The sequence below is a fragment of the Anguilla anguilla genome, chromosome 8, assembly GCF_013347855.1.
Source record: "Anguilla anguilla isolate fAngAng1 chromosome 8, fAngAng1.pri, whole genome shotgun sequence".
NCBI classification, from domain to species: domain Eukaryota; kingdom Metazoa; phylum Chordata; class Actinopteri; order Anguilliformes; family Anguillidae; genus Anguilla; species Anguilla anguilla.
This window is the reverse complement of record NC_049208.1, coordinates 24,343,060-24,369,749: the sequence shown is the minus strand read 5'-3', so window position 1 is coordinate 24,369,749 and position 26,690 is coordinate 24,343,060. Positions and strand designations below refer to the sequence as shown.

Below are 26,690 nucleotides of genomic sequence, written 5' to 3'. Positions count from 1 at the left end.
GTAAACAAATATTCAGTCGTCCAGGCCGTGCCCGTCTGGCTGTTTCCCTTCCGGTGTTTCTCGGAAAGTTGTGGCTTTTTCGGGCCGTGTAACTTTGTGGCACATATTTTTTTTTATTGACGGTGCTTTTATCTGTATGATTAATATCAAGCAAACTTGATTTCAGAGTTTGCTTAACTGGGACTGCTAGGTGGGAAGCTACGCAAAAATGGCCTGTGGCTTTCTTAAAAAAAAACTTTAAAAAACTATAGAACAGGCTATCATTCTAGTCATCCCCCTCCCTACACTCAGGATATCAGAATTGGGCTCAGATCCATTTGAACCCACTAGTGACAAAAACTCCTTAGCCCTGGGTCCTCAAGCAAGTTTTCTGAGATGTTGATGCTACTCCTGTCTGCATGGTGTTAACCACCACCTTTTTGACATAGGAACCATTGTTATGTAAGGCATCAAAGTAGGTGGGGCCTCAAATGGCTGTGCACACAGTGAGGAGGCTACATCACTATACATGGAGTGAGTACATATATATGTTTCTTAATAAAGGGGCCCATTCCTGTTACAATTCAAAAGCTGTCATTCTGAAGACATGATTCACCATCCTGTGTCCAGGAAGTTGCTCACTTCCTGCTTTAGCGATGGGATAAGGAGGCTTCATAAACTGCAGAATGGTCTGGGCTGCTGTGCTCACCAATCAGAAGGTTTTCCTAGCAGAGCCAATTAACTAGTAGACTGTGGACACTACAGCAGTGTGAGGGAGTTACAAATACAGTTAGGCATTATTGAGAAAACAAAATAAAAATAAGGGACAAAAGTTAAATCAGGGGTGAGAAGTTTTTTAAGGTGTCAACCGAAAGATGGGAGTTATTGTCGGTTCAGGGCTGTGTTTATGAGTGATAACCATAGCTCACCATCATCTTAAACTGATGATTGGTCTCAAGCTATTTTCATTTATGTTGCTAACAAGTGTGCCAGTTATTACTGTACAAACATATCTCTTAACTGTGTCCCACACTATAGCATTCCTTCTCTAGGATCATAAATGATAAAAGTTCATTTTCAGAAAAAAAGAGCATAATACCAAATCTGTGCATAAGAAATTAACATTCAGATTATCTGTGGGCATAAAATTCTGCATAATAGTTTATGACGCAAAGACAAAATTGAATTTGTTGATAATTAGCTATACCTGTTGTACCTAATTAAATGCTTGTTTATGAGGATAAAGAAGGGCAGACAGGTCAAGAGTAATTATTAAGATTCACTAACGACTTAACTTTTCCACCTTCTCTGCTTCCAGCTCACTGCTGAAAGAATTATCTGAATCTCAAAACAGTGCCAGCCCATTCCATACAGATGTTCATATAATGAAACATTTCATCAGGCAGATCTCACCCATGTTTTTTTCCCATAGGATCTATCCAGCAAACAAGTTGCATTGGTCCCAGACATGGCGAAGGGAATTAATCTCATGTTTTAATGCCCTCAGGTCTAGAGTCATCTGCAGCATTTATCAAACTGCTTGCGGGAAGTTCAGCGAGGTCCAAAGCAAACACTGTGTCAGCTTGGCCCTTTAAGTGGTGCTGTGTTTCTGCACTGTTTATTGAGTAAATCGAGGATGGGATAATCCTGGCTCAGATGAGTGTTTGCTTTGGTAATTTTCCTGTTTGTTTAAAAAAAGTAAATCTGCTGCCATTTATATTTGAATCTTTTTTTAAAAGTATGTGTGGGAGTGCACCCGTTGCTCTTTCATTGCCGATTCCTCCAACTGGGGGAACTGATCAAAATTAATTGATTTGACAAGTTTTTGACCAGCATTTTTTTTCTGTCAATAAATTTTGTGTTTTGCAAAACTTCTTTCAATGATATTGTTTCATTTGCTGATTGCCAACAAACATGCTGGCTTATTGTGCTTATATGTGGCCTGGTGTGCTAAGCCTCTGAGAAGCAGACAGTCTCGCTGTTTTCAGCACACTGGCAAAGGAGACCACACCCCCACCCCCACCCCAGCCCCCACCCCAAAAATCCTCCACTGGCTGCCTTCCGAGACGATGACTGGAAATTAGCCATAGCTACTAAAAAAACAAATGAGATTTAATTTCCCGACATGCCACCCTAATAGTAAGTGCGGCAACATTTCTGTCAGAAAGTCCCTTTGTTTCTGTCATAGTAACTGCTCTGAACAAGTTTAACCACCATTTAAAATATTAACTTCTCTATCTGGACTTGGAGAGCTCGGTTGCTTTATGGAATTTGATTTTGCTTGAAATGTTCCGTATTAACATAGAAGGCATAAAAAAGCGCAGGCATGTTAAATATGGTGTATTTTCAAATGTGGTTTTTCTTGAACTTCTGGTGGACCGATTGCAGCCAATTGGTCATTCAGTGGTTCCTGTGGAAAACGTAGTCCTTTCACATTTTCTCTATTTGAACAGGATAGTACAAGAAATAATAACAACAAAGTAAGTAAATGGTGCACAACAGGAAAATGACATGATTTTTAAAACTTTTTTATTGGCATAGATGATCCATGTGGAGACCCGCCCTCCTTCCCGCACACCACCCTTCAGGGGCACACCGGGTTCGAGATGGGGGATGAGCTTCTGTACACCTGCATTCCAGGCTACGTCATGCCCAATGGCCGCACTGCCTTCAGCCTGCTGTGCGACAGCTGTGGGGTGTGGTACGGCCTGGTCCAGCTCTGCATCAAAGGTCAGACTTGGGGGATGGGGCAAGAGGGAGGAAGCTTGGTGTAGATTGGTGTGGCAGTTTTGGATGGTGGCGGACAAAAACAGTAATGGAAAACCACCCAGAACCAAGTAGGCCAACGGATACCTCTACAGTGGGAAAGGGGTATAATGAAACACCCTTGCTATACCTCTACAGTGGGAAAGGGGTATAATGAAACAGCCTTACTACAGCTCTACAGTGGGAAAGCAGTATAATGATCCAGCCTGGTTCAAGCTCTACAGTGTCAGGGTTATAATGAGCCAGCCCTGCTGGAGCTCTACAGTGGGAATGGGGTGTACGGAGCTGGCCTTACTACAGCTCAACGGTGGGAAAGGGGTATAATCTGCCAGCCTTGGTACAGCTCAACGGTGGGAAAGGGGTATAATCTGCCAGCCTTGGTACAGCACTACAGTGGGAATGGGGTATAATAAGCCGGCCTGCTTCAAGCTCAACGGTGGGAAAGGGGTATGATCTGTCAGTCTTGCAAAAGCTCTACAGTGGGAAAAACGAATAATGATCCAGCCTGGTTCCAGATAAACAATAGGCAGCTCTACAAAATGTCACCAGAATTGTGAAGTATTATCTGTTTTGTTATTTTAACTCTCTGTGGACATTTTGAACAGCACCTTATTATTGGTGACAGATATAGTCTAGTATGTTCTGAGTAGGCTTTCCAAGGTCTGGTCTGGGATGGCTAGGCAAAATCATCACTTCCATCCCTCCTGAGGACAGTAAACACTAATGAGGGATGCGGGGTGAGAGAGCAGGATATGTGACCAGTCACACTGTAGAAAAGCACCAGAAGGAGGGCAGGTTGTGAACTGTCTCCATTGAAATCAGTGTGAACCCAAAATGAGACCATGGCTTATGTGTCGTTTCTCTTTTTTTTTCTCTTGAGCAAAAAACCCACAACATCTCAGTTCAGTCCCCTTCTGAGTTGCAAAGGAGATCTCAACACACTGCTATAATTCTAAATTTTTCTCAACTCATACAACACATACTGATCTCAGGATGAGTAATCACAGAGCTCAATCAGTTCTCATCCCAGCCTTTAATGGATAAACCTGGTATGTTGCATATTTTATTCCTATTTCACAAGAGATCTAAATACACTCTGATGTAAATCTCAGTCTACGCCAATTCATGCATCTCATACTGATCATACTGATCAGACTAATCAAAGACAGCTCTTGTGAATTCTCATCACAGATGTTCTGTAATATTTTCAGATTTCTCTCAGATTATATCTTAACTGTTTTGATGCTGCACTCAATCACTGTCACAGCAATTATTTGGTCTGATGACTAGTGTCCACCTTAATTTTAAGACTGTACACTTTTAATATTAATTCAACCTTTTCCATATTTGTTCCTCTGTACATACTTTAAACATATTTTGTGTGTTTATTTTCAAAGCACATATGGACATATACCAAATTTGACATCTCATACTCTATAAGATATACTTTAATTTTTTGTACTTTTACTGCTGCTTCAGACACCCCATCCTACCCCAGTCATTCATGTATCTATTCATCCACCCACAAATGAATTACATACAAGGTATAGCTTACATTTTGTGCTTACTTTATTTTGTTTAAACTCTTTTGAGAAAATGCTTTTTGTTCTTCAGTGCTAATAAAGTTTCTTTTGTAATTAGCCAACAGCATGTTTTCAATGGATTGGCACAGAGGACTGGATTGGCACATTGGACCACAATAACAAGACAAACTTGCAATGGTAGTTAAATACTTGCCGCAGGTGTGCATTTTTCCTCAACAGTTGTTCTGTGGGATAGCCATTGATGTACAAATACACACAAGCTACATATAGGAAATGTTAAATGACCCCTTGCTGACAGACATATCACCATGTACCCTGTTCCAGCTGAATTACTAAGCAAGTATGGGCTTTGTTACTATATGGATGGGGGGACCTTCAGGGAATACTAAGTTGCTGCTGGAAGTGGTGTTGTTGGGCCAGTAGGGGGTGCTCCCCCTGGTCAAAAAACCCAATGCCCAAGGTCAGTGGAGGGGAGACTACAATCATTTGAGACTGCCATTTTGGTCCATAGTAGCTCTAGTATTGCTCCATTTTATTCCCAAAGGAGAAGAATGTAGACTTAACTGAGATAAGAGATCTCTTGTTTGTCTCAATCTTAGATCTCAAATATGACTCCTTTTGCTCATCATCTTATGTCTCTTCTTTGTCTAGTCTTATTTCTCCTCGTGAATTTTAGGAGAAACGTATCAGACAAACATGAAACCAAAATGAGGCTGAAATGAGAATCATGGTTCTTTTGTCCTGAACCACTGAAGAGTAAACTTTGGGCTGTAAAATTTTCCCCTTGGTTCATCTGGAACCTGACTGGGTCTTTTCCCATTGTAGAGCAGGAATCAGCCTGGCTTACTCAATTTGGACTCTGGCTGCTTATATATCATGTTTGTTATCGTACTGACCTTTGTTGGCTCGGCCAGATAGTAATACACACACTGGCCTGCAAGTGAATTGTGGGCAGAGTTGGCAAGCTTAAATCCTTTATAAACATTAAAGGGAGGAAGAAGTCTGCTATCCTCACAAGCAAAGGATTACATTTAGTGAGGAGTAGCATAAACTTTACTGGGGGTGGGGTGGGGGGTTGAAGCTTGGACTGCAAGCATGGTCTTGACAGTCAATGGTAATGTAATGGAAAAGTTTATTTTGTTTTCCAGTTTGTGCTAGCCTGATTACAGCTCTTCTGTACTACTTAAATGGCATAAATGAGAATGTAACACCCAAAGTAAATTCTTTGTTGGATGCACCAAGTCTAAAAAGAATCCTTTTATAGCTCATTTTTTAAATGTACATGTTGCAGTTTAACGTATTGTTAAGTTAAAATCAGGCAAATTGCAAAGTTAGTCATGTGTTGATAATTTTATGATAATTGTATGGTAAACAACAGTCACATTCAGATGCCACATTCATAATACCTGATTCTCATTGCAACTGGTTTCTCACATTTGGACTGGCCGTGATCGTAGATGCGGTATGGTTATGTTTCTTAAAAGGTAGATTCGATTTACCAGGGAAAGACCTAAGCATTCATTTAGTTCCATTTCAGATTCTGAAATTTCATGGCGCTTCAAGGGCCACTCTTCAGCTCTCACAGAGTCCACACATCTCTAAGGTTCTTCTGTTCTGCAGCGTATACTTTAGTAAATTCCCCTGTGGAGGTTAATTGGTGTTTCGTGCTAAACACACACACCTGGATGGCCACAGGGTGGAGGTGATCTGTACTCCTGGATCAGAACCTCAGAGTGTTGATTTAGGCTTTGCATCCATCCAAGGTGCAAGGCTCTACTGCATGATTAGCTCTATTTAATGAATCTTTATTACAGTACTGGCCACAGAAATCCCCATCATAGATTCTGTGGTTTATTGAAGTTTGTTTTTTAAAACATTAGATTACACAAAATGCTGTGAATTGGCCTCTTTAATCTCATGCCTACTTTTACAAAAAAAATCTGCACGTTTTTTTCATAATGAATTCTCCAGGTGAATGACCTCTATCCAAAACTGTTTCATTATCCCAAATAATTTATTTCCCTCAGTGGTTATGAACATCAAGAACAACAGAAATTAATGGTGGTGTGCCTTTTAGGATCTAACCACACTCAGTGACTACGTTTACATGCACAAAATATTCCGGTTTTTGCACTTATTCCGAAAAAGACAATATTCCTACTAAGCTGTTTACATGGCTAATGAAAATGAATATTCCACTAATATTCCCGTTTACATGCAGCTGTGCGTACTCCGATTAACGTAATGATGTACGTCCTACGGCTACGCCCTATGGAGGAATTTCCCTCCTTTTCAAACTGCAGTCATGTTGCTCCCGTGGTGTACCCTCGTTGTCAACCTTCTGCAAGTTTTGCAAAACTGTGTTCTTCAAGCTATGCGAACACAGCCTCCACCTTTCATTCATTCAACCACCTTCTTGAAAAGGTCGGCATTGCGATATTTGCGCATATCCAAAAACCTGTTGATATCCAAGTCTTTCATAATGTATAAAAGTAGGTGTGTTTCCCCTTCTGACCAGAAATGTGGGCTTTTGTTGACCCGTATCAAATTCGGAATATTGTCATATTCTGAATAATAGTGGAAAATTAGTGTGCATGTAAACGTAGTCAGTGAGACTTTTACCATTTTAGGTATGTGTTAAACTTCACAACACACAGAATCAGTGAGACTACAGCTTTACCGTATTCACAGGAAAGGAAATCATGAACATTCAGCTGAGTGAGGTCTTTGTATTTAGTCGCTGATCCACCAAATGCACCTGAAAAGTGATTTACGTGATGAAATAGTGTAATTTATTCAGGAATGAGGTCACAGCTATGAGGTGAGCAGGCCTGTGCAGTGTGAGCTTTGGGCCAACAGGAAAACCACTCCAGTGCTCTTACCATTTCCTGCTGTTTCTCAGCCTGTGAAAGGCTGCTGTGTTCTGACCAGACCAGCCTGGTGCGGTCGTCCTATAGCACAAGCCCTTCGGTTCGATGGGAGAACTTAAAGAGGAACACCGAGTTCAGATGAATGAGAAACGTGAAACTCAAAACTTGAAGACAAGTTCTCGGGTTCTTGGGAAACAAAGGTTTCCATTCACAAGTTAAGAAGGCCAGTCTCCTTGCACACCACAAGTCTGTCTCTTAACCATTTAAAAGGTCATTTTCATTTAAAAATCTAATTTTCATATCGTATTCATCACCTTACAGTGTGTGTGTGTGTGTGTGTGTGTGTGTAGGTGTGACAACATCCATATTTCATTACATTGAACGCAAGATGTGCAGTGAAACACTACTTGCAATGTTCAAAGCTTGCCTACTCCAGATTTCTTAGGCATTGTTGCTGAGTGAAGGGGCGACTCATGATACAACTTGGCTCATGGGCTGGGCTTGGAGAAGAGCCATTTCCAATGTCTAAGGAACATGTTGCTGGTTTTATCCAGGAAGATATAGCGCTCCCATCATTGCTACAGCAGTGCTTTACAGTGGCTCTGAACAAGATGCTCTCGAGATGCTCCAACCGAACATGGAGATGAAACAAATGAATAGCAGACAATTACAGCAATAGACTACCCTGAGTTGCTTTTTTGTAGCAGAACCTTTCTACCTAAAATAACAAGTTTGAATGAACCACCACTACATTCCCCCCCCCACACACACACATACATATACACACACAGTCAACAAAATGACAGTGAGTAAGCAACAGAGAACCTACTGCAACAAATGTTTATCTTTGAATTAGCAAATGCTCTTATCTAGGGGTGTTTTAAATGGCTTGCATCATTATAATAATAATTTGTTGATATAGCATAATAGCTGTATGCTTTCATGATTAAAACAGCAGGATTCGATTGCAAGCCAACTTCACTGATGGCTCCCATCTGTGTTCAGCAGATTCAGAAGTGGTGATGCTTGCGGAATAATAGTCACGTCCTCTGAGGAAGGCAAAAGTCTTAATCGCCTTGGCTGCGAACGGCTGCCATGACACCTCCGTGCCAAATGCCAACGCTGGGCTCGGCTTGTGTGTGTAAATGCCGTGTTGGACTTCTGAGGGTTCAGAGGAGGAAAAAAGCAGGCGCACCTCGCTTTGAGCACGACTGGGAAGGGAACTGCCCCCCCTCCCCCCAACCCCCCCTGTCCGGGAACCGCCTGACAAGGCCTGCATTGAGGTTCCAGTAATTGATGGCCAAACTACCCAGATTTACCATGCATTCAGCTTGCTTGCTCTCTGTTTTTCAGGCTTCTGCCCTGCTGTGGGTCTCATTCTTCCATCATGCGCATCCCAACACAGCAAAATGTAGCTTTTTAGGTGCTTACTGAATAAAGGCAAGCCACAGCTTGACCTGAGTTGTCCTCTGCGGTTGGGATAAACTGCATACTGCTGCTGTGGAATAGCTTATATTATATTGTTGAACAACTACCCATTAATGGGGTATTTAAGCTAAACCTGAGCAATGCTAAACAGTCTATGTATAATGCCAGTTTTTCATGATCCTAATAGACATTCTTGTTCAACGTCTTGTTTATAAATTAACTGGACTCCTCCTTGGGAAAATAAATAAAAGTGAATTTCGAGCGCGAGGACCTAGGCATATGCTGTGGGGAGTGCGAGCGCATGTTTGCCAGGGTGCAGACAGACAGCCGTGGGCGTGAAGGACAGCAGTGCATTAATCTGGTTCAGACACTGTCTTCTGCAGTGAAGGAATTTCCCCTTAACATGCTGGATATTCCTGAATAGAGGCTGTAGCCAGTTGTCTTACTGTGGGGTGTGTATATTGCCACTGTTATGGGTCGGCAACAGCGCCCTCTTTCCATCTCTTTCTTTTTTTTGTAGGCCACTGGCAGACATGCTACAAGTGACTATGACACATGAGGTGATTCTTTACAAGATGCCGGCTAGCAAACAAAACTAAATTAATGATGAGCATTACCATTACACGCCACTGCCATACGCTAAGCACCATTTTCCATATTAAACCTGAAAGCACACAGTGCATTCTGAAGCATTTTTCCATTGTTCCATTTTTTTGGAACTCAGTTGAACCTTTTCGATGTCGGTTGGAAAAACTTTATTTGCAGCCCTTGAGGAGAGTATCCTACTGAAAAGAATGTTTGTGTATGAGGATTTATAATACATACATTCTTTTCTCCTTTATGAAAAATGGAGGAAAATATGATTACAATTAATCATGTATTAATAGTTATATATATATTATATATATATATGTCAATAACTTGGTTTTAAATTAATGTATAATTTAACATTAATAATTAATTATTTAAAAAATGTTTTGTGTTTACTCAGTCTCCCTTTGCCTGATATTACATTTTGTCTAAAGATTTGAAACCATTTAGCGTGCCAAATATGCAATAATAAGTAAATCAGGAAAGGGGCAAATACTTTTTCACGTCACTTTATTTTAAATGCCACCCTTAGTTTTTGTGTTTTTGAGCATTTCAGAATATGTTAAGTTTTTTTTATAAGGGCTGCAGTTCATATTCTTAATAATGCTATGCATACATTGAATGAATTTAACAGCAAACTCTTTTTTTAATAGATGAAACAGAGGCCCACATCGATTATGAGGACAAGTTTCCTGATGAGACCCATGTCTTCAAGGACCCGGAGGAGGATGAGGAGGGAGACCCCGAGGGGGCCCATTTCAGCAATGGCGCACATGATGGAGTGGAGCTGGAGCATGCTGTGCATAGGGGCGTGGAACAGGAGGGCGTGGCTCATGAAGATCTCGACTATGAAGGCATGGAGCAGGACCGTGCAGATCATGAAGCAGCAGACTATGGGGTGGTCCAAGAAAGTGAGCCTGACAAAGACCTAGACTACGAAGGTGTTGAACAGAAGAGCGTGGCCGTAGAAGGCCTGGACCATGAGGGTGAGCAGCAGCAGGATGTGACCCATGAGGGGATTGGGCAGGAGGGTGTAGAACAGGAGCTGGGTGACAGGCCTGAGGAGGTGTCCATGACCGAAAATGAGGCCCAGCAGGAGGGAGGAGTGGAGGGGAACAGAGACATGGTGGAGGATGAGGTCGAGGAGGTGGAGGATTCAACAGACAGGGGGGATCAGCAGCCCACCACGGTCACTGACGCTCCAGTGTCCCTGCTCAGCCAGAAGCACCTCTTCTGGTTCCCTTCTGATACCTTCCATGAAGAGGAGGCACCTGAAGACACAGATGAACCGGCCGCTGCGGAAACAGACAGCGTCCCTGCTGAGGGTGACAATCACATTGGGCTGAAGCCTTCGGAAAGCGACACGGGAGGTGTGACCGTCCCCCAGGAACTGGATGACTTTGACGTTGGCCTTCCCACCGGACAGCCACAAAACGGAACCAGGGGGGAAGCAGGGGAGACCATAACCACCAGCGATGAATCCTGGTTGGACGGGTACCCCATCACCCAGGAGGCTGAGGAGGATGGAGACGAGGGGGAGAAGATTGGCTCCACAGGGGCTGGGGAGGAAGAACAGGAGGATGAGGAGGAGGAGGAGGTTGACCCGGTGACAGATAGCCCCAACCACGTGGAAATAAGCCAACCCGACGCCTCTAGTTCTGTTCCGTCTGACGACGTCACGCAGATTGTGGCCTCCCCGACCCGCCCGGTGGACTACGGCATCAAGCACAAACCCGCGGCCTTAACACCCACCTCCCCTCCAGAGAACGTCAGCAGCAGTGCGGAGGATGTGGAGCCAGAGCTGACCACTGCTCCTTCTGCAGTGGAACAGACTGAAGCCACCACCACTGCCACCGACGGTGCCGTTGCCCCCGATTTTGCCATCCTGGATCGAGATGCTGCTGTGGCCCCCACAGCTCCCTGGGAAACCACTGCGAGCCTCTACCCCTTCCTGGACCACCTGCCGGGCCCCACAGATCAGGAGGACGTTACCGTCCCATATCAAGATCATCAGGAGAGCGCTACTGAGTCGCCTGACGAGTTCCCTGGAACCAGCCTGCACGACGAGCGCATGGAGAGCAACCTGACTCAGGAAGGGACCGGAGCGAAACTCCTGCCCACCGGCGAGCCCTGCCTCGGGGACGCGTGCCCCTCGGGGGTGGGCAGGGGGCCTGTCATTGCCATAATCATCGTGGCCATCTGCGCCTTGATAATGGCCACCGCATTGGCCGTGTGGTGCTACAAGAAGAGGCAGCAGAAAAGCTCTGTCTACAAGATGAACGGGAAGGGTCAGATTAGACATCCCCAGCAGATGGAGATGCAGCAGAAGGTTTAACTTCTTCAGCTGTGACTTTTAGGGATCGTCCAACACCATGTGTGTTGCTTAGCTTGTCTGCGTGTTTGTTTTTGGGGGTATGGTGGGGGGCAAACACCAAAGGAATATCAGCTCTAGAGGAAACCATACATTTGACTCTTTTCTTTAGAGACAGAGAACTTTGTGGTACAGAGAATTTGTTTGTTTTTTTGTTCATTTGTGACACTAATTGACTTTGTGTTGCTGTTTCCTTGTGATGTTTTATTTGTTTTGTTTATTGTTCTTTTTTGTCATTGTGTGTTATTTTGACGATCATTGTTGTCACAAAATTGTGTTGCCAAGGTTTTTATGCCCATCCAAACACAAAATCAATTAAGTATGAAACACTGGGCTAGCACAGCAACTGATAATCCACACTACTGTGAAACAGAATCTGAGCAGGGTAGCCTTTCAGTACAAGCACAATACTTCCTATGGAGGGCAGGGACCTTGGTAAACTCATTTTGATTCCACAGCATGAAAATGTTTTTTATAAATGTATTTCTTGTTGGACAGGGTTCCATTAACCTTTGGAAATCAGTTACCAGCAGTCTATTTTTCAGGATCCAATTTCAAAACCCACACAACCTATCCCATAATCCATTTGTCTGAGACAAAACTGATATTTTTTCAGTGTGAGAGCACATCATATGACAATACAACTAACGCATACACGTAACTAGTTTCGTTTGCAGTAATCTTGACGCCTCTCCACTGTAGCTTTCATAGGAAATATGAATATGTGAATGTAATGCATATGTTCAGGCAGTAGGAGAGCAGACTCTTTCTTTACATTGTTCAAATTAGATTGTTTTTGTTTGGCGAAGATGCCGCTAGCGTGATGAATTAAGTTTGATTTATGAGAAGCAGACTCAGCTGGAATCAGCGCCAGGGCTGGAGGGACGATCTCGCCTACGTGCGGAGAACTGGTGGTCGCAGGCGAGTGAGACATGGGCAGGCACAGGTCTCTGGGCTACACAGGAGACTGCGTTTCAAATAAATACCTTAGTGATTTGAGCCTGAACTGAACCGGCACAAAGCATAGGCTCCCAGGTACTTAAGTAAAAAAGTAAAAAGAGGGAAAGTAAAATGGGCAGAAAACAAGTGAAGATGAAGAAGTGTAAAAATGTACACATTTCTACACAAATGTGTGAGTTCCAACTGTAACTTGAATATCATCTTGAATGGGCATTTCAATTGCTGTTTTTTCATGAAGAAGGGTCTGTTCATTGTAATCACGAAGAAAAAAACCTAATGATACTTAAAACCATAAAAGCATTGGCGGTATTTCAGGAGACACTTATTCATTTTTATTTCAGTTATTAAATAAAAACAGATAAGAAAAACAAACATATCCTTTAAGACACTTTTCTCCACTGTTTGTTGTCATTTTTTGCTTATGTCGAACTGACCCCCAAGAGATTCAGTGAGTCCATCAAGTGTCATCAATTATTGTAGTTCATTCAGTGGGCCAGAATATCTCTGAATCTCTGAATATGCTGAATTAATGCAATTTTCAAAACATCTGAAAAAAAACTGCCCAACAGTCACATATATCAGAAAGAGACACAGTGTATAAATATTTTTAAACTAATGAGTGGCTTTGCATAGATTGATAAAAGTGTATTTGTCTTGTTGCTGCCGCCTTATAAACCAATGAACAAGTTGAAAGTACAAACTGTTTTTTTGCTTAAGGAATGTATGTTGTGGGCCTGTTTTCTTCAGTCCTCCAGACTCTCATGGTCTTGTATGCTTAGGATGGAATGCACATTTTAAAGACGATCATCTGCAAGAGCATAGAAAAGCATAAAAGTTTTATTAAAGGAAAATAATAAATGTTTTGATGTAAATAAGATGAAAAATACTTTTCTTTGAATGATAAAAAGGAACATGTAAGGGAACTATGACTGTCGTACATCAGACACACTATCCCCGTCTTTACTCTGAGTTCAGGGTTCAAGGAGTCATTGCAAATGTGGCAGTCGACTCCTGGGTCAGGGTTTTCACTCCTTTAGGGTTGGAAGCACATCTTCATTTGTACCCAAAAATCCGTACCCAGGGGCAACTGTGTTTCTGTAAGGGGAATTTGGGTCTGTGCTGAATCATCGTGCTAAGCAACAGCGTGGAGCTAAAGGGGTGCGTCCCTCTCTGACATGGGGGTAGGCCTGTCCATTGCTGAGCTACATCATTTATAATAAAAACTAGATGGATCTTCTCTGCTACAGAGAATATGGTGTCAACTTACTGATTCAGTCAGGTACATTGTATGCATTTGTTCTGTGTTGCGTTACCGTGGCAAAGCTGACTTCGGGTGCTTTTTTTTAAGAAGCTTTTTTATTCCCTATCTGTATTTCTTCCACATTTTTGTCTTCTCACAGCTGGCATTGCGATGGTCAGAATTTGATTCTGGACTGTGGGGTGGTTTATGGCACAAAGCTGATTTAAGAGGCTTTGCACAAGGCCTAGCACAAAACTAGCTACCTGCCATTTGGTGTGTGTGCTACACAGATATTGCTGTCAGGCTAAAGGCATCCGATTGAAACTTTCTACGTGATTAATCTCAGTGCAGTGGCACAGTTTAGACTGGGGGTTTCAACAAGTCAAAATATTTGTGCAGAAGTATTCCCTGATACAGTATTTGAAAGGATTAGTATGCAGCATCAGACAGTCCTTGTTTATTTCTAGCTCCTTTTAGGCATGTCTGTGACATCGAAAAGGGCAATGTCAGAGGGGCCCCCAATGGTGTGGTCCATGTCCATTTGAAAGGAAACTACCTAGGTAAACTTCTACATGTAAATGCCTTGGATCTGTAGCGGAATGTTGCACGGACTGATTCGCTTGTCAGTTCATCTGCAATTTCCTATGTTTGCTGTGTCTGAGAAATTTAGGATGCTGTCATCTGCCAGTTGTGAAGGAAATGCTTTTTTTTCCTTGTGGGTTTTGGGATTAATACAACAGGGCTTAAAGCAACATATGCTGCAGTGAGGACAAACTTTACATTGTGACATACATTGGCCTACAGTTACTGACCATCCATCACCCTTCCATGGACTGAAGGGTTTTGTTTTGTAAGTATTATTAACTTCATTTACAGTTTCTGTAACCTTGCTTTCACAGGGTGGGTTGCTAGCACCACATCCATCCTCCTAATTTAGAGGACCAGGTTGAGCCAATGGGCAGGCATGGGGACTACTCCCTGGGTTTGAGCCCCCTGGCAGCACCGGCCGGGACAGACCTGGAGCCAGAACCCGAAAAGAAGACCTTTTCAGCCTTATTCGTGATTCCTTGGAGCATAGCATCCAAATTTATCCCTGGAACACTGTATATACTTTGGAGTAGGTTTCCTCTTTTCTGATTAATACATACCAGTTCCGGATATTATGGGAATTTTTTAAAATTCAGTATTGCCTTGTGATTTTTACTACCGTTCAGGTAAAAACATTCAACCAGTGATGGAAATGTGTCTGTACTGCCTGACTCCACCCAGGACCTCACCTTGGCGATAAAACTCATTAATTATGTGTATAAAAAGTATGAAAAAGTAGAGGACTTAAATTGCTTGTTCTCGCACACCAGTTTAGAGCAGGCAATGCACTGTTCAGCTGCACTGATTCCTTGCATTACATCAGTGATACCTGATAATTGTGCATAGCTGACGCATGCTCTGAACTGACGCTTGTGAGCGAACAATTATTGCCAGACTTGCAGTAATCCACAAAAACAACGCATCCAGCCTCACGCACACACTTCCAATAGGGATTCTTCACTCAAAGCCATTCCAACAACACGTTACTTAACTACAGTACGTACACCTACACAAAAGGACGGCTTTCTACAGGAGAGAATATTGTGCTCACAGTCATAGCACTCTTATCCCAGAATTCCTGGGTTGACCTCTGATCCACATTGCAAACAGTGGGAATTTACAGTGACCTCACACACCTTCGACCCCTGCCTTTGCTCTGATGTCTGTGACCTAGGTCAAGCAGTCCCTTTTCCCCTGCTGGGGTGCTGATGGAGGTTGGGGTTGGGTGGGTTACTGACCCCCCACACATCACACACATACGCACACACATGCGCACACACCTTGAAAAGACACAACAGTGTGCCGGGTGGCAGAGGCCCAAGGCCCCAGGCAGCTGCACAGAAGGATAAGTTTTGGGTATTTCTCATTGCTCTGTGACAAACTGCATCGAGACTCGATGTTCAAACATTATTAAATGGGTAAATGTTTTTTCTGGCCCCGCACCCCTCCGCCAGCCCAGTGGATCAAGTTTCATAAAATGATTTGAGGCCATTTTACTCTTTTAGAGGTTTCACTCCATGAAGCCTTTATTTCACCCTTTTTATACGTCCGCCCAGTCTGGGCCTTGTGCATGTCTCGCCTGTTTGACAGACATAATACAAGAATGGAAAACCCCCACCCAGAGGTGCTTTAAACAATACCTCAGCCAGGCTACAATTCCAAACCAAGCAAAATAAACACCGTCAGCACGGTTTACGATTCTATGAAAATGGCTAACTTCTATTCAAGCTAAAAATAGTCTATTTGTACATTTGTCAGGAGTCCTAACCAGTACCACAGATGACACCGCTGCAGCAAAGAGCCAGTTCCCTCATAAATCTATTTTAATGAGTGTACAAATCTGTGCAATTAAGCCTTTTCAGATGTAATATTTTTTCAGCTGATATGATAGAAAATGTGTATGGTGGTGCAAGGCTTTTTGTCTGGACCAAGAGGCTCTCATTTAATGCCAGGGACACATACAATTGATGAATAGGTCATAACTGCTTAAACCTACTATCTTCAACAGACAGGCATTACCTCTTTTCATACTGCGCCAAAGCTTATTACGCCCTTAGTTAGACCTTTATTGCACCCATCCCCCTCCCCATAAGAATTCGTTTATTTCCCTTTCTTTAGATATGATTTAATGGCCCTGACGACTCCATTTCACCTTTGAAACCAGCGACCCTCCGTGGTCCCAGTCAGTACCTTCACAAACCTTGCATAAACTTAAACACTGACCGTGTAGATAGACCACAAGGTATTATCCACATGTGATTTTCCCATTTGAACAAATACAATTCAGGACACAGCTCCCGTCACAAAAAACGAGAGACAGAAAGGCGAAAAAGGCTGTTACATTGTACATGATTCATTCCGGAAATCCACAATTCCACTAATTGCATCGATATCCGATTTAGGTTTTCGTATTAAATCATAGTTCGATTGGGGCGAACCATCGATAAAGTTTGGCAAAGATTCCTTGCTAACTGGGTAATACTTTTACTACGTATTACGACCGTCGGCTTTAAAATACCACCCTCTGACATGCTTTCGTTTTACAAAAACGTAATAACAGTTTAAACTGACATAACGATACTAAATGGCTTTCAGTGGTCTCTGCACAATCTTACAAGATTGGCATTCATTCCAGTTATATCTTTTACATAGCCTATGCACGTCTTTAAACCTGGCTTGAAACCTCTCATTGCTCCATTGCACTTCCCTGAATCGTGAAGTCGAATAAATTATCTCTCCAGTTTTGCATTGTCCTTCCACGAGCTCTAAATAATCTAAGCTGTGAAAAAACATCCAACAAATAACCACGATGTGAAAAGAAGCGCATGCAACATTTTATGGCTGCAATGCCGATTTATCATTATAATAATTCGCCCACGCAGGAAGGATGACAGGTTATGATCCAATTCTACTTGCCAAACACAAATTCTACAATTCAAGCCACGCATCTGTTACGCCAACAGTTGGGATCCACATACGATTTTATTGTTTAAAGAAAACAATATGACATCTTTTGTTAATTCGACTTTGGCTCTGAGCCATGACACCTGAAAAATACAGCCGAGCCATAACTAAATTGTAAATACACAGAGACTGAGTGGTGAGAGATTCACACACAGCAAGTGTTTTGTGTGAGCGAAACAGAGGATGAAGATGACAATCACGTGATCCAGTGTAGAGGGTAGTGAGTGCATGTGCTCTAAAACAGAAGGCTCAAAATGAAAAGGACTTGTACAAAAATATAATACAATAAAAATGCAAGACCCCCATACAAATAAATACATCCCACAAGCAGATGGCACTCATAATTGCATAATGGAAGTCTGTTGAAGTGTTTTGTCAGTTTTGTTGTAGTTTCCTTTCTTTATAAATGTTTTGGGACATAAAGGTGAGCTACTTTTTTTCATCAGCTTCCAGCAACTCATCAAGAAACTCCAGCACCTCCCCCTGAAATGAGAAAAGATAAAATAAAGATTAAATATATGGTGTGCAGGACATAAAGACTGACCAGCTATCTCTACAGCCTCCCCTAATCAAATCAGATTCATGAGTGGAGTGTATTATTATTACCATATCATATAAGAAAAATTGGACCCAAGGACTTCCCTGGGTAAGAATGAGAATTTCAGAGAAATCACGGCTCAAACGTGGGCAGATTTCACTGGGAATCAGTTCACGTCACCCTAACCGCGGACGCGGAACGCGGAAAGTATGGAGCAGCCTTAAGACAAAGGGCACAAATGTAAATTTAGCCTGTTTTGCCAAGAATAGCAGTTTTGTACAATGCTAGTAAAATCTATTCCTGTTGAAATTTCTGTCTACATTTTTAGATCCATGATCGGGTAGGACTGTAGTAGGCCTACTTTGGGAATAGAGACTCTATTTATAACCATAGTGTATCCACTGAATTTAAATTACACAAGACTCTGGTCTGACTTAATTTCCACTTGATCATATCATTTTTGTGCTCATCTTTGATATTTAACAGCATTCAGTACACAAATCTTGAATGTATTAGTACACAAACAATTTGTAAGACCCATCAGTACAGTAGCTTAGCAGGACTGAAAGGAACAGGACTGCACAGGGTGGGTCTGTTGGGGCCGGGCAGAGCTCTGATTAATATGGAGGTGCCACTGCACCCCTCCCTAACTTAGGAACATGAGAATGTGGGCCTGGTACAGTGGTCTCCTCCCACAGCCTGGCACATAGTTTCCATATGATCACACACCCATTTCACACTCCTTTGTTTTTCTTCGGAAGACAATTTATATGCTTTAAGCCCCACCCATTTCAGTGTTTATTTGTGATCAAGTGAAATTCCCTTAATTAAATGTAGAGCTGAATATCGTGTTAACTTCCAACAAATCAGTTGGTTGATAAAGTTTTCCTTTATTGCGCTGAAATTGCCATCTGAAAAAAAGTGCTGAACCGACTGTTTCACCGGCTATTAAAGTCAGATTCCGCTCTTTTATTCCCCTGCACTTTCCACATTTTAAAAGCCCAAACTTATTTGTAGGCCCTCCTCAGCGATGCAGCGTCCTCCACCAATCCAGCAGGGGTGGAAACAAGCGCATGCACACATTACAGTACATTACAGGCATTTAGCAGACACTCTTATCCAGAATGCCTTACATTGCATCCATTTATACTACAGCTGGATGTATACAGAGGCAGTGCAGGTTAAGTAGCTTGCTCAAGGGTACAACGGCAGTCTCCTACCCAGGAATTGAGCCTATGACCTTTCGGTTACAAGCCCAGTTCCTTACCCACTACGCTACACTGCCGCACACCTCACACTCCTCCATTTCCACCAGCTGCAATGTTTTTTTGCTCCGCAGTCACCCAGCTGGATATGACAGGGGCGGAGTAGATTTATGCCGTAGCTGATGCAGGCAGACTGCAGCTGCCCAATCAAACAGGAGTCATGCCAGCATGATGCGACTGAGGAAATCCTGCGGGCTGCCCACCCAGCTGACACTACAGTATGGCCTCCTCAGGGCCTCCTCTGATCGTCTCCCCTGGTTCAAAAGCCAGGTCCGTAACACAACTGTTCCACGATCCTTTGTTCCCAGTGTAATACATGCGGATGCACTGACACTTGTGTTGGAATTATTCTCCTTAGTACCAGCCATGCACTACACAGTTGTTTTAACAGTGACTAACACTGCCCCACCTCAGAACAGTATTTAACACTGCTTGTCTAAGATGAGCATTACATTACATTTATTTGGCAGACACTTTTATACAAAGCAACGCACAATAAGTGCATACCGAATAGGCACAAACTAGCGTACACTAGTCGGGGAAAAACCATTCATATCACATCCAAATATAGGCTGGGAGAGCAGTTGGTCCGGTATATTTGTATTCTTAAACATCCAAACCCTTTGTTGTTCAATTTTACAATGTACTACAGAACACAGTGGAAACCATGTAGAAGATATTCTGCCAAAATAGCAGTCTAAATGGTACACTAGGCTTTCTGAACACAATGGCCACTTTTATCTACCTGAGGTGGAAAAGTCCTTAAGTCCACATATTCTGAAGACACTCACAGATATTACTGAGAGATGCAATTATTATTTTGCTGATAGAAGCTAAAATAAACAGAATGGAATGGGGGGGGGGGTGGCAGCAATTCATTTTAAATTTGTTTCATAATTACATTTTCTTACATCCCACCAGATTATGATGAGCACTAATATTCTCATTTCTGTGGATACTTATTGTAGCTAATAATTGCCAATACTTAATTTCTTGTGTGTGCCCAAGTTTTTAAGCAAAAACATCATACAAATCAGAGAAATGCTTCAATTCCGAAAATACCTTGAACAAAAACAAAATATTTACCATGCAAGAATAGAAGCTACTTGGAAAAACTTTCTTGAGTGCCTCAGAATTGATCACAGTACCAACCTGACCCCCGGTGGTTAGCTCTGGCAATGCATCTTTCCACGGTCCTCAGAACGCACATCCGAGATAATGCATGCAGACACAATGCAATGCACTAGTCCATGAACCTGGGACTATTTTAGGGTCATACCACAGCACAGAGACATATCTCTCACTGCCAGAAAATGGTGCTGGCAGGGATAAACAAATGGTACTCTGAGGAAGTACAGCCATCTGAAACCCATAAGGGTTTGCAATGATGTCACAAGCCCACCTCGTCATCACTTTGTAGATGCTGTCTGGAGAATTCTGCCATATCCAGCTGCAGCCTGGTCTGATTGAAGTACCGTATGGCTTCCTGTCGAGACAATGTCACACCACAAGATCTGTCAGCTTCGCTTGGCCAACATAACTAAAAACCACGTACCCGCCACAAGCACATGCTCACAAATACATGTTCACAAAAAACATATGATAAACAGTCACCATATCTTGGACAATATGAAAACAAGGACACACAGTTCCAATAATGTGAAGCACCATTCAGCTACTTGAATGATAATAGCTCCCCCTTGTGGAGTCTGAAAAGTGAATGAGTTACAAGCCATGAGTTGCTTCGCTTCTAAAAAATGACATAACTTAGTTGTTTTGTGGGTGGATTTTGTGCTGGATTTTGAGCTGGATTTTGAGTACTCTTGTATTATTGCAGCATCTCCAGTTATTTTGGGAGAGTGCAAATAATTACATGCTCTTCCTGAAACACATGCTGTCAAGCCAGTACTACTTTTAACTTCACAGTCCAATAGTTACAGTTTCATAGATACTAGGAGTAGGAGGACACTTCATGTGTAGCTAATGCAGACAGACTGGATGCCTGACCAGTGGGGCTTGCTGGTGGATGACGAGACATGGACATCCCATCAACTGCGATCGCATAGCAACAAAAGCAATAACCAGCGCTGCAAATGGCAGGGGGGGACTGTATACTTGTTTAAATAATAATAACAATAATAATAATAATAACAGTCATTGTTGTCATAAAAAAATCATCATCATAATAATAATTCTTGAATCCAAATTGGTTGATATAAAACGGCAACAGAACATTAAAGTAACGCAATCCAGGCGACAAAACTGGGATAATTCTCAGCCACATAAAAAAACTGTCCTGACATTTTTAAAGAAGAGGAGGAATAGAAAACTGACCGCTCTGGGGAGGAAGTCTTCCTCTGTCAGGTCCCACTTGTCCTTGTGGTACTGGTAATAAACCATGTTGTTCTTCATGACCTCGTCGTCGGGGTCAAACAGCAGGTAGCTGGCCACACACGGCACTGCGTTCTTAATGTCGTTCACTGAACCGCCAAGGACAAAAGAAATAAAATGAGGACAAATTTCATCACAGTATCCACCTTCCTGAGGTGCTCCAAACCTGAGAGGTGTGGTACATTTTTTCCAAAGGGCAGGAGGGTGGGGTTCAGAAGACAGACTAAAAATTCTGTTCTGGGCTCGATAAAGACTGAGGTTCTGCAGGGACAGTTCGGCCTTGTAAACAGGATGTGCCGAGTGCTATTTCCCCCTGGTCCCCTTTTTGGAATTTTTACCCCATGCAATTGTGTGACCCCATGAGATGAGAAGAGAACCAAACGCTTCTTGCATGTCTCAGAAAACATGTCACCAAGTACAGCAAATATAACAGAAAACAGCTATCAGCAGAAGGGATTATCTTCTTTTGTCAAAGGGGGCCGTACAGTTTATTAATGAAGACAGCTTTGCTGTTCCATTGACCGACAGCTAGGATCACTGCTTGCTAACTCGTGGGAACATATTCATTATTCAGGTAAGATATTCAAATAAGCAAGAAAAGAGCTGGGCTTCAGTCTGAAACTCAGAACTGGGCTTTGGTCTGAAATTCAATTAAGTGTGCCTTAATGCCTCCCAGCATAATTCTATGTGCTTCAACTTAAACTACTTTGCTGGAGGAAAGCTCAAGATAATATAGTATGGGATAGCTGTACTGCGGTCAATTTAATGCAAAACTGCACAATCAATGCCTTTCTTGATACTGTGACCTCAGGTCAATTGAATATATGGCTCATAAACCAAAAACAATAACAGCATGTCCTGTACTTACATTTGTAAAAAGCAAACTGGAGATAGTGGTACATTGTCGCCACAAATTTTTCCACAACGAAGCCCCCGACGACTGGGGTCAGCTCGCTCTCACACTTGACCTTACGGTCCAGGACTTCTCTGTAATGGTCTGGAAAACATAAAACGAAAAAAAAAGACCACCCCAATGACAGCATACATTAAAACTGACCCTTTGAAATAGATGTTCATTAAGCCATTTACAAATTCATAGAGCACCACATTGCTTTACTCACGTGTTAAACCTATGCTCCTATCAAAGGCAGCTTAGAATAAATTATTTTATGTAATATCCAATTAAATATTCAGAAAACACCAGAATTCTTTTTTTCATTCAGCCATTTCACCCACTGAGTAATGGCACTTCCAAGACAATTGAGCACCCCCTGCTGGAAGTTCCATCACTACATTTTAGTGCAGAGCTGAGCTTCTAACCAGAACATTCCAGATTGTATTCCTGGCCAAGACTCTTTAGAGAGAACCATCGCGTGAGGCATTCAACCTAAGTAGCTTCAGTATGGACAAAGAATACAAGTCTGTTTGGCTGAGCATGACTGACTTGCTTTTATTGTTCTCTGCCTTTCTTTATAAATCTATTGTTTTGTTGTGTATTATTCCATTATTGTAAAACACTTTGAACCTGTGGCCTGAAAAGCACTATTGTTATTTTTAAAATGCTTCTGTAAATTTAAACAGCACAATCTCCTGCCCACCTGCTACTGAGGGGTAGAAATCCTGAAAGTCTCGGATCTCCCTGGACCCTTCCGCTGCAGCCAGACACTCGTCGTACACCTTGAAGAAGTCCCTGAGGGCCAGCTCCATATCAGAGATGGAGGTGCGGTAGTTGTCCCCGTTGTAGGCTCGTACGGCTCTGATGAACAGCATCTGTGAAAAGGACACGGCTACATGAGACGGGTATGTGCATTTGGAACACGCCGATTGAACATTACATACTATCCAACAATCAAATAATGGAATGAAGCACCCGCCAAGCACTGTTCAACTTTTTTCTTTTGCGATAAAAAAACTCTGCTTTCACACTTCCAGGCAGGAAAAATAATGAATGTTATTAAATCAAAGGCTCTCCTTAATAAATTGTATAATAAATAATACTTCATTACAGCATCTAATATACTTGATATATTTTTTCACGTTAGTTTGTTTCTTAGGAATATTTTGCTCATTAATCCAATAAAGTACTCAGTAACCTCATGGATGAATAATGTGAATATGCAGTCATTGCAAACACATGCCCAGTTTGCTTTACATTTTCACATGGACAGGGTGGGTACGGCTCTTATGAAGAATATGCTAACATGTAATCATTTCCCCACATCCTAAAAAAGGCCGGATCCACACAAATATCAGTCTGCCCACTGTGAGTAAATTTAAACCTCTTTTCAGTGTAACCACCATGTTTTTTTTGCTTTCTCTTCCTGCCTGTGTCATGACGTCATGAACTTGGAGTTTTACCAACTCAAAAGAAATCTTTACATACAAACAAAAAGAAGACCTTTCTTACTTCAGGTTCAGGACAAGAGTGCAGAGTGGTTTAACTGAATAGGAGTCTCAGGAGCTTTCTCTAATGTGGTGTGCCATGTGCCTGCAGCTGGGAGGAGCACCTAACCCTTTCATTATGTGTACTACAACCATGGAGGTTCTGAGGTTATTTTGGGCTTAAAACACCACAAGTCCCAGATACCTCTAATTTCACTGGTCCCAAACTTTAATCTAAGCCAGGTAAAAATGCTCTGACAGAAGTGAAAGAAGATTATTGGCCAAGCAGTCCACTAAACCTGTAAATCCAATAAACACAGCCTTCCAGACTCCCTCTATATGTTGGTTTTTCATTCCAGTGAGTCTCTTGTGTCAGATTGACTGCTTCCATTTCTAGAAATTGATATTAATGGAATGCTTATTTCAATTTGCTTTGTCTTTGCATTTTCAAAAAGCACTTTATTTTCAGTGACCAGGGGCCCACACTTGCTGCATGTATGACCTCACTGCAGTTTCACCTGTGATTACTGCAATTATTCAATTAGAAAAGTGTAGCCTCCTCCTAAAGGAATTAGTCCCTGCTGAAATTTAAGAAATTAGAAGCATTAATGTGAGGATCTGATAAGCCTGATAATGAATTTGAATTAATCACATTATTTATATTCAGGCTAATTTCTATTTTATGTGGATTTGAAGAACACATAAACCCAAGTGTTTGTTTCATACCAATTAACATTTGCTGCTATAATAGCAACTAGGTTTGGAACCAAATCAGTATGTCTAAGCAGAATGCACACGACCGAGTTTGGGAAGATCAGTTCTATTGGCATCACTTCACTTCTTACAGTTTAGCAGGGCTTATCAAGCTCGCTATTAAACATGCAATACATGGTATCCTGATTATAGAGGAGAATCCAGGTAAGATACTACCATTGAATAAATTGAATAGATAGATAGAAGCAATACTTCAAATGAATAGAAATTTGTTAAATTTGAAGTCTTAATACACGCAGTTAGTGTCACAGCCCGTTAGTGGCTCCCCCTCTTGCACCAACGTGCCTCTAGGAGGACTTTGAAAGAATTAAACAGCTACACACTGACTGCTATTTTCTTCGCTGTCAGAAAGGAAAGGAGTTTCACTCATATTAGACCTTAATTTCTTTAGTTATTTTAGTCACACACAGATAGACTGGCACTTCAGGACAGCCACATAGCCTTCCCTCTAATTAGTGGAGGTTGTGGTAAATAATAATAATAGCAGTAATAGAAGCCCAGGGCCTTTACCTCATAGGACTTAGTCTCCAGGTCTTTGAGGTGCTCCTCGACCCCAGGGAGGCTCTTGTAGTAGGCCATGTTCCTCTTCATCATCTCATCGTCCGGGTGCTTGAGCAGGAAGGTGTGAGCTGCTGACACTGCCTTGGCCAGGTTTTCAGACTGGGACCACAGAGTATCAACAGTCACAAAAAACACTAAAACCAAATACCATACATTGCATCCATACACAAGTATATACACAAGTATAATGGAAAATATCAAGTAACAGATCAATTGTGTTTGGTTTTAGTTATTTTAATGTGCCTTGGATTATTTATAAAACTTTTTTATTCTACTATATTTCAAGGTTAATTGCGTCATTTCATTGATGGAATCCCCGGGTCACACCATAACGGATTAGTTCATAACGGGAAAGGTGTACGGGAAGAACGGGGTCAAGCAACATGCTCGAAGTTGTGTGATGCCTTGGCCGCTGGAGGCATTCCATACGTGGCATGAACGTACTTTGTACAGTAGAACCCCCGCCCGAGATATCGACTTTATGTATATGTTTATGTATAGCCATTCGGTTAATAGTACAGCATGAAGCAGTGATTAGGGAGCTATGGTATTAACAAGAAGATTGCCAGATCAAATCGTTGGTGGGGCACAGCTGCTGTGCGCTTGCGCAGAGTGCGCACTTGCTTAATCAGCTGGACTGGATCATGTCTAAAGATGTAAGACATGTAATTCGTCCAGGAATAGATGTAATAAAAGGAAACAATAATGTAAATTACACTTTGCATAATGAAACAAAATTGCGAATATATATTGAATTATTCCCGACTGAGAAAATGTGTCATTAGGTCCAATTCCATATTTCAGTGTGTGATATGTCTCCAATAAGTAGCCTATACACGTTTGACATTTTCACATTATGATGAACGCTAATTCTGGCGTGACTCACTTTGAAGTAGGCGAACTGCAGGAATTTGTACGGCTCGCGTTTCTCGAAGTCCTCCATGGTCTCCCGGCTGGGCATCGTCTGTCTGAAAGCTGGTAAACCATGCTTACATCTTTTCAGACACTGGGCTCGCTTCATGATGTTCCCGAAAACGTGCAACTCGGGGAAACCCTCAAACTTCTGCTCGTCGTCCAGCCGGACGGAGCTACAGTTCAAATTGCAGAAAGCTTCGCTGTCTTTCAGTAGTCTAAAAAGCCGTAGACTCACTTCTAAATACTCCACGGTTTCTGGCCATTTCTCGTTTGTGTACTGATCCAGTGCGTATTTATAAGCGGAATCCAGGGGCATGAGCTCCTGTCTTGGAAAACTCCGGAAACTGTACTTTTCATACTGCGCCTGGACAACAGCAGAAAACGCAAATAGAAGCAGGAGAACTATCGATAAAGTTGCCATTTTATCTAGCTACCCGTAACATAGGCTACAACGGCTGGAGTTTCTACGCTACGTGGTACCGCCCGTAACCCCCACCACGTCGTCAAATCCCAGCCTTTACCCAAAGGGTCGCAGATTACGCGCGGGGTGAGTTGAGGTGGGG

General features: G+C 42.3%; 2 protein-coding genes across 2 annotated transcripts in view; one reads left to right on the top strand and one right to left on the bottom strand.

Annotated features, from left to right (window-relative positions):
* susd5 (sushi domain containing 5) overlaps positions 1-12,900 on the top strand; it is a 37,996-nt gene extending 25,096 nt beyond the window's left edge. Inside the window, exons 4-5 of the mRNA XM_035428517.1 lie at positions 2,521-2,709; positions 9,832-12,900. Of these exons, the coding sequence (XP_035284408.1) occupies positions 2,521-2,709; positions 9,832-11,513 (1,871 nt within the window). The 3' untranslated portion in view covers positions 11,514-12,900. The remainder of the gene's footprint in view (positions 1-2,520; positions 2,710-9,831) is intronic.
* Positions 12,901-17,300: 4,400 nt separating this feature from the next.
* Positions 17,301-26,679, bottom strand: crtap (cartilage associated protein). The gene is made up of 7 exons (XM_035430226.1): positions 26,099-26,679; positions 25,162-25,311; positions 23,094-23,265; positions 22,364-22,492; positions 21,439-21,584; positions 20,507-20,590; positions 17,301-17,784 (listed from the first exon to the last, which is right to left on the bottom strand). The coding sequence occupies exons 1-7, from the start codon at positions 26,546-26,548 to the stop codon at positions 17,731-17,733; spliced, it is 1,185 nt and encodes a 394-aa protein (XP_035286117.1). The 5' UTR covers positions 26,549-26,679; the 3' UTR covers positions 17,301-17,730.
* Between the last annotated feature and the right edge of the window lie 11 nt (positions 26,680-26,690).

What these genes read in the sequence shown, in the direction of transcription:
- crtap (XM_035430226.1), bottom strand. Translation starts at nt 26,548, where the DNA reads ATGGCAACTTTATCGATAGTTCTCCTGCTTCTATTTGCGTTTTCTGCT. An exon ending in TGGAGACTAAGTCCTATGAG is followed by an intron (nt 23,266 to 25,161) that starts GTAAAGGCCCTG and finishes TCCTTTTCACAG; the next exon opens with ATGCTGTTCATCAGAGCCGT. An exon ending in AAGACTTCCTCCCCAGAGCG is followed by an intron (nt 20,591 to 21,438) that starts GTCAGTTTTCTA and finishes TTGTCTCGACAG; the next exon opens with GAAGCCATACGGTACTTCAA.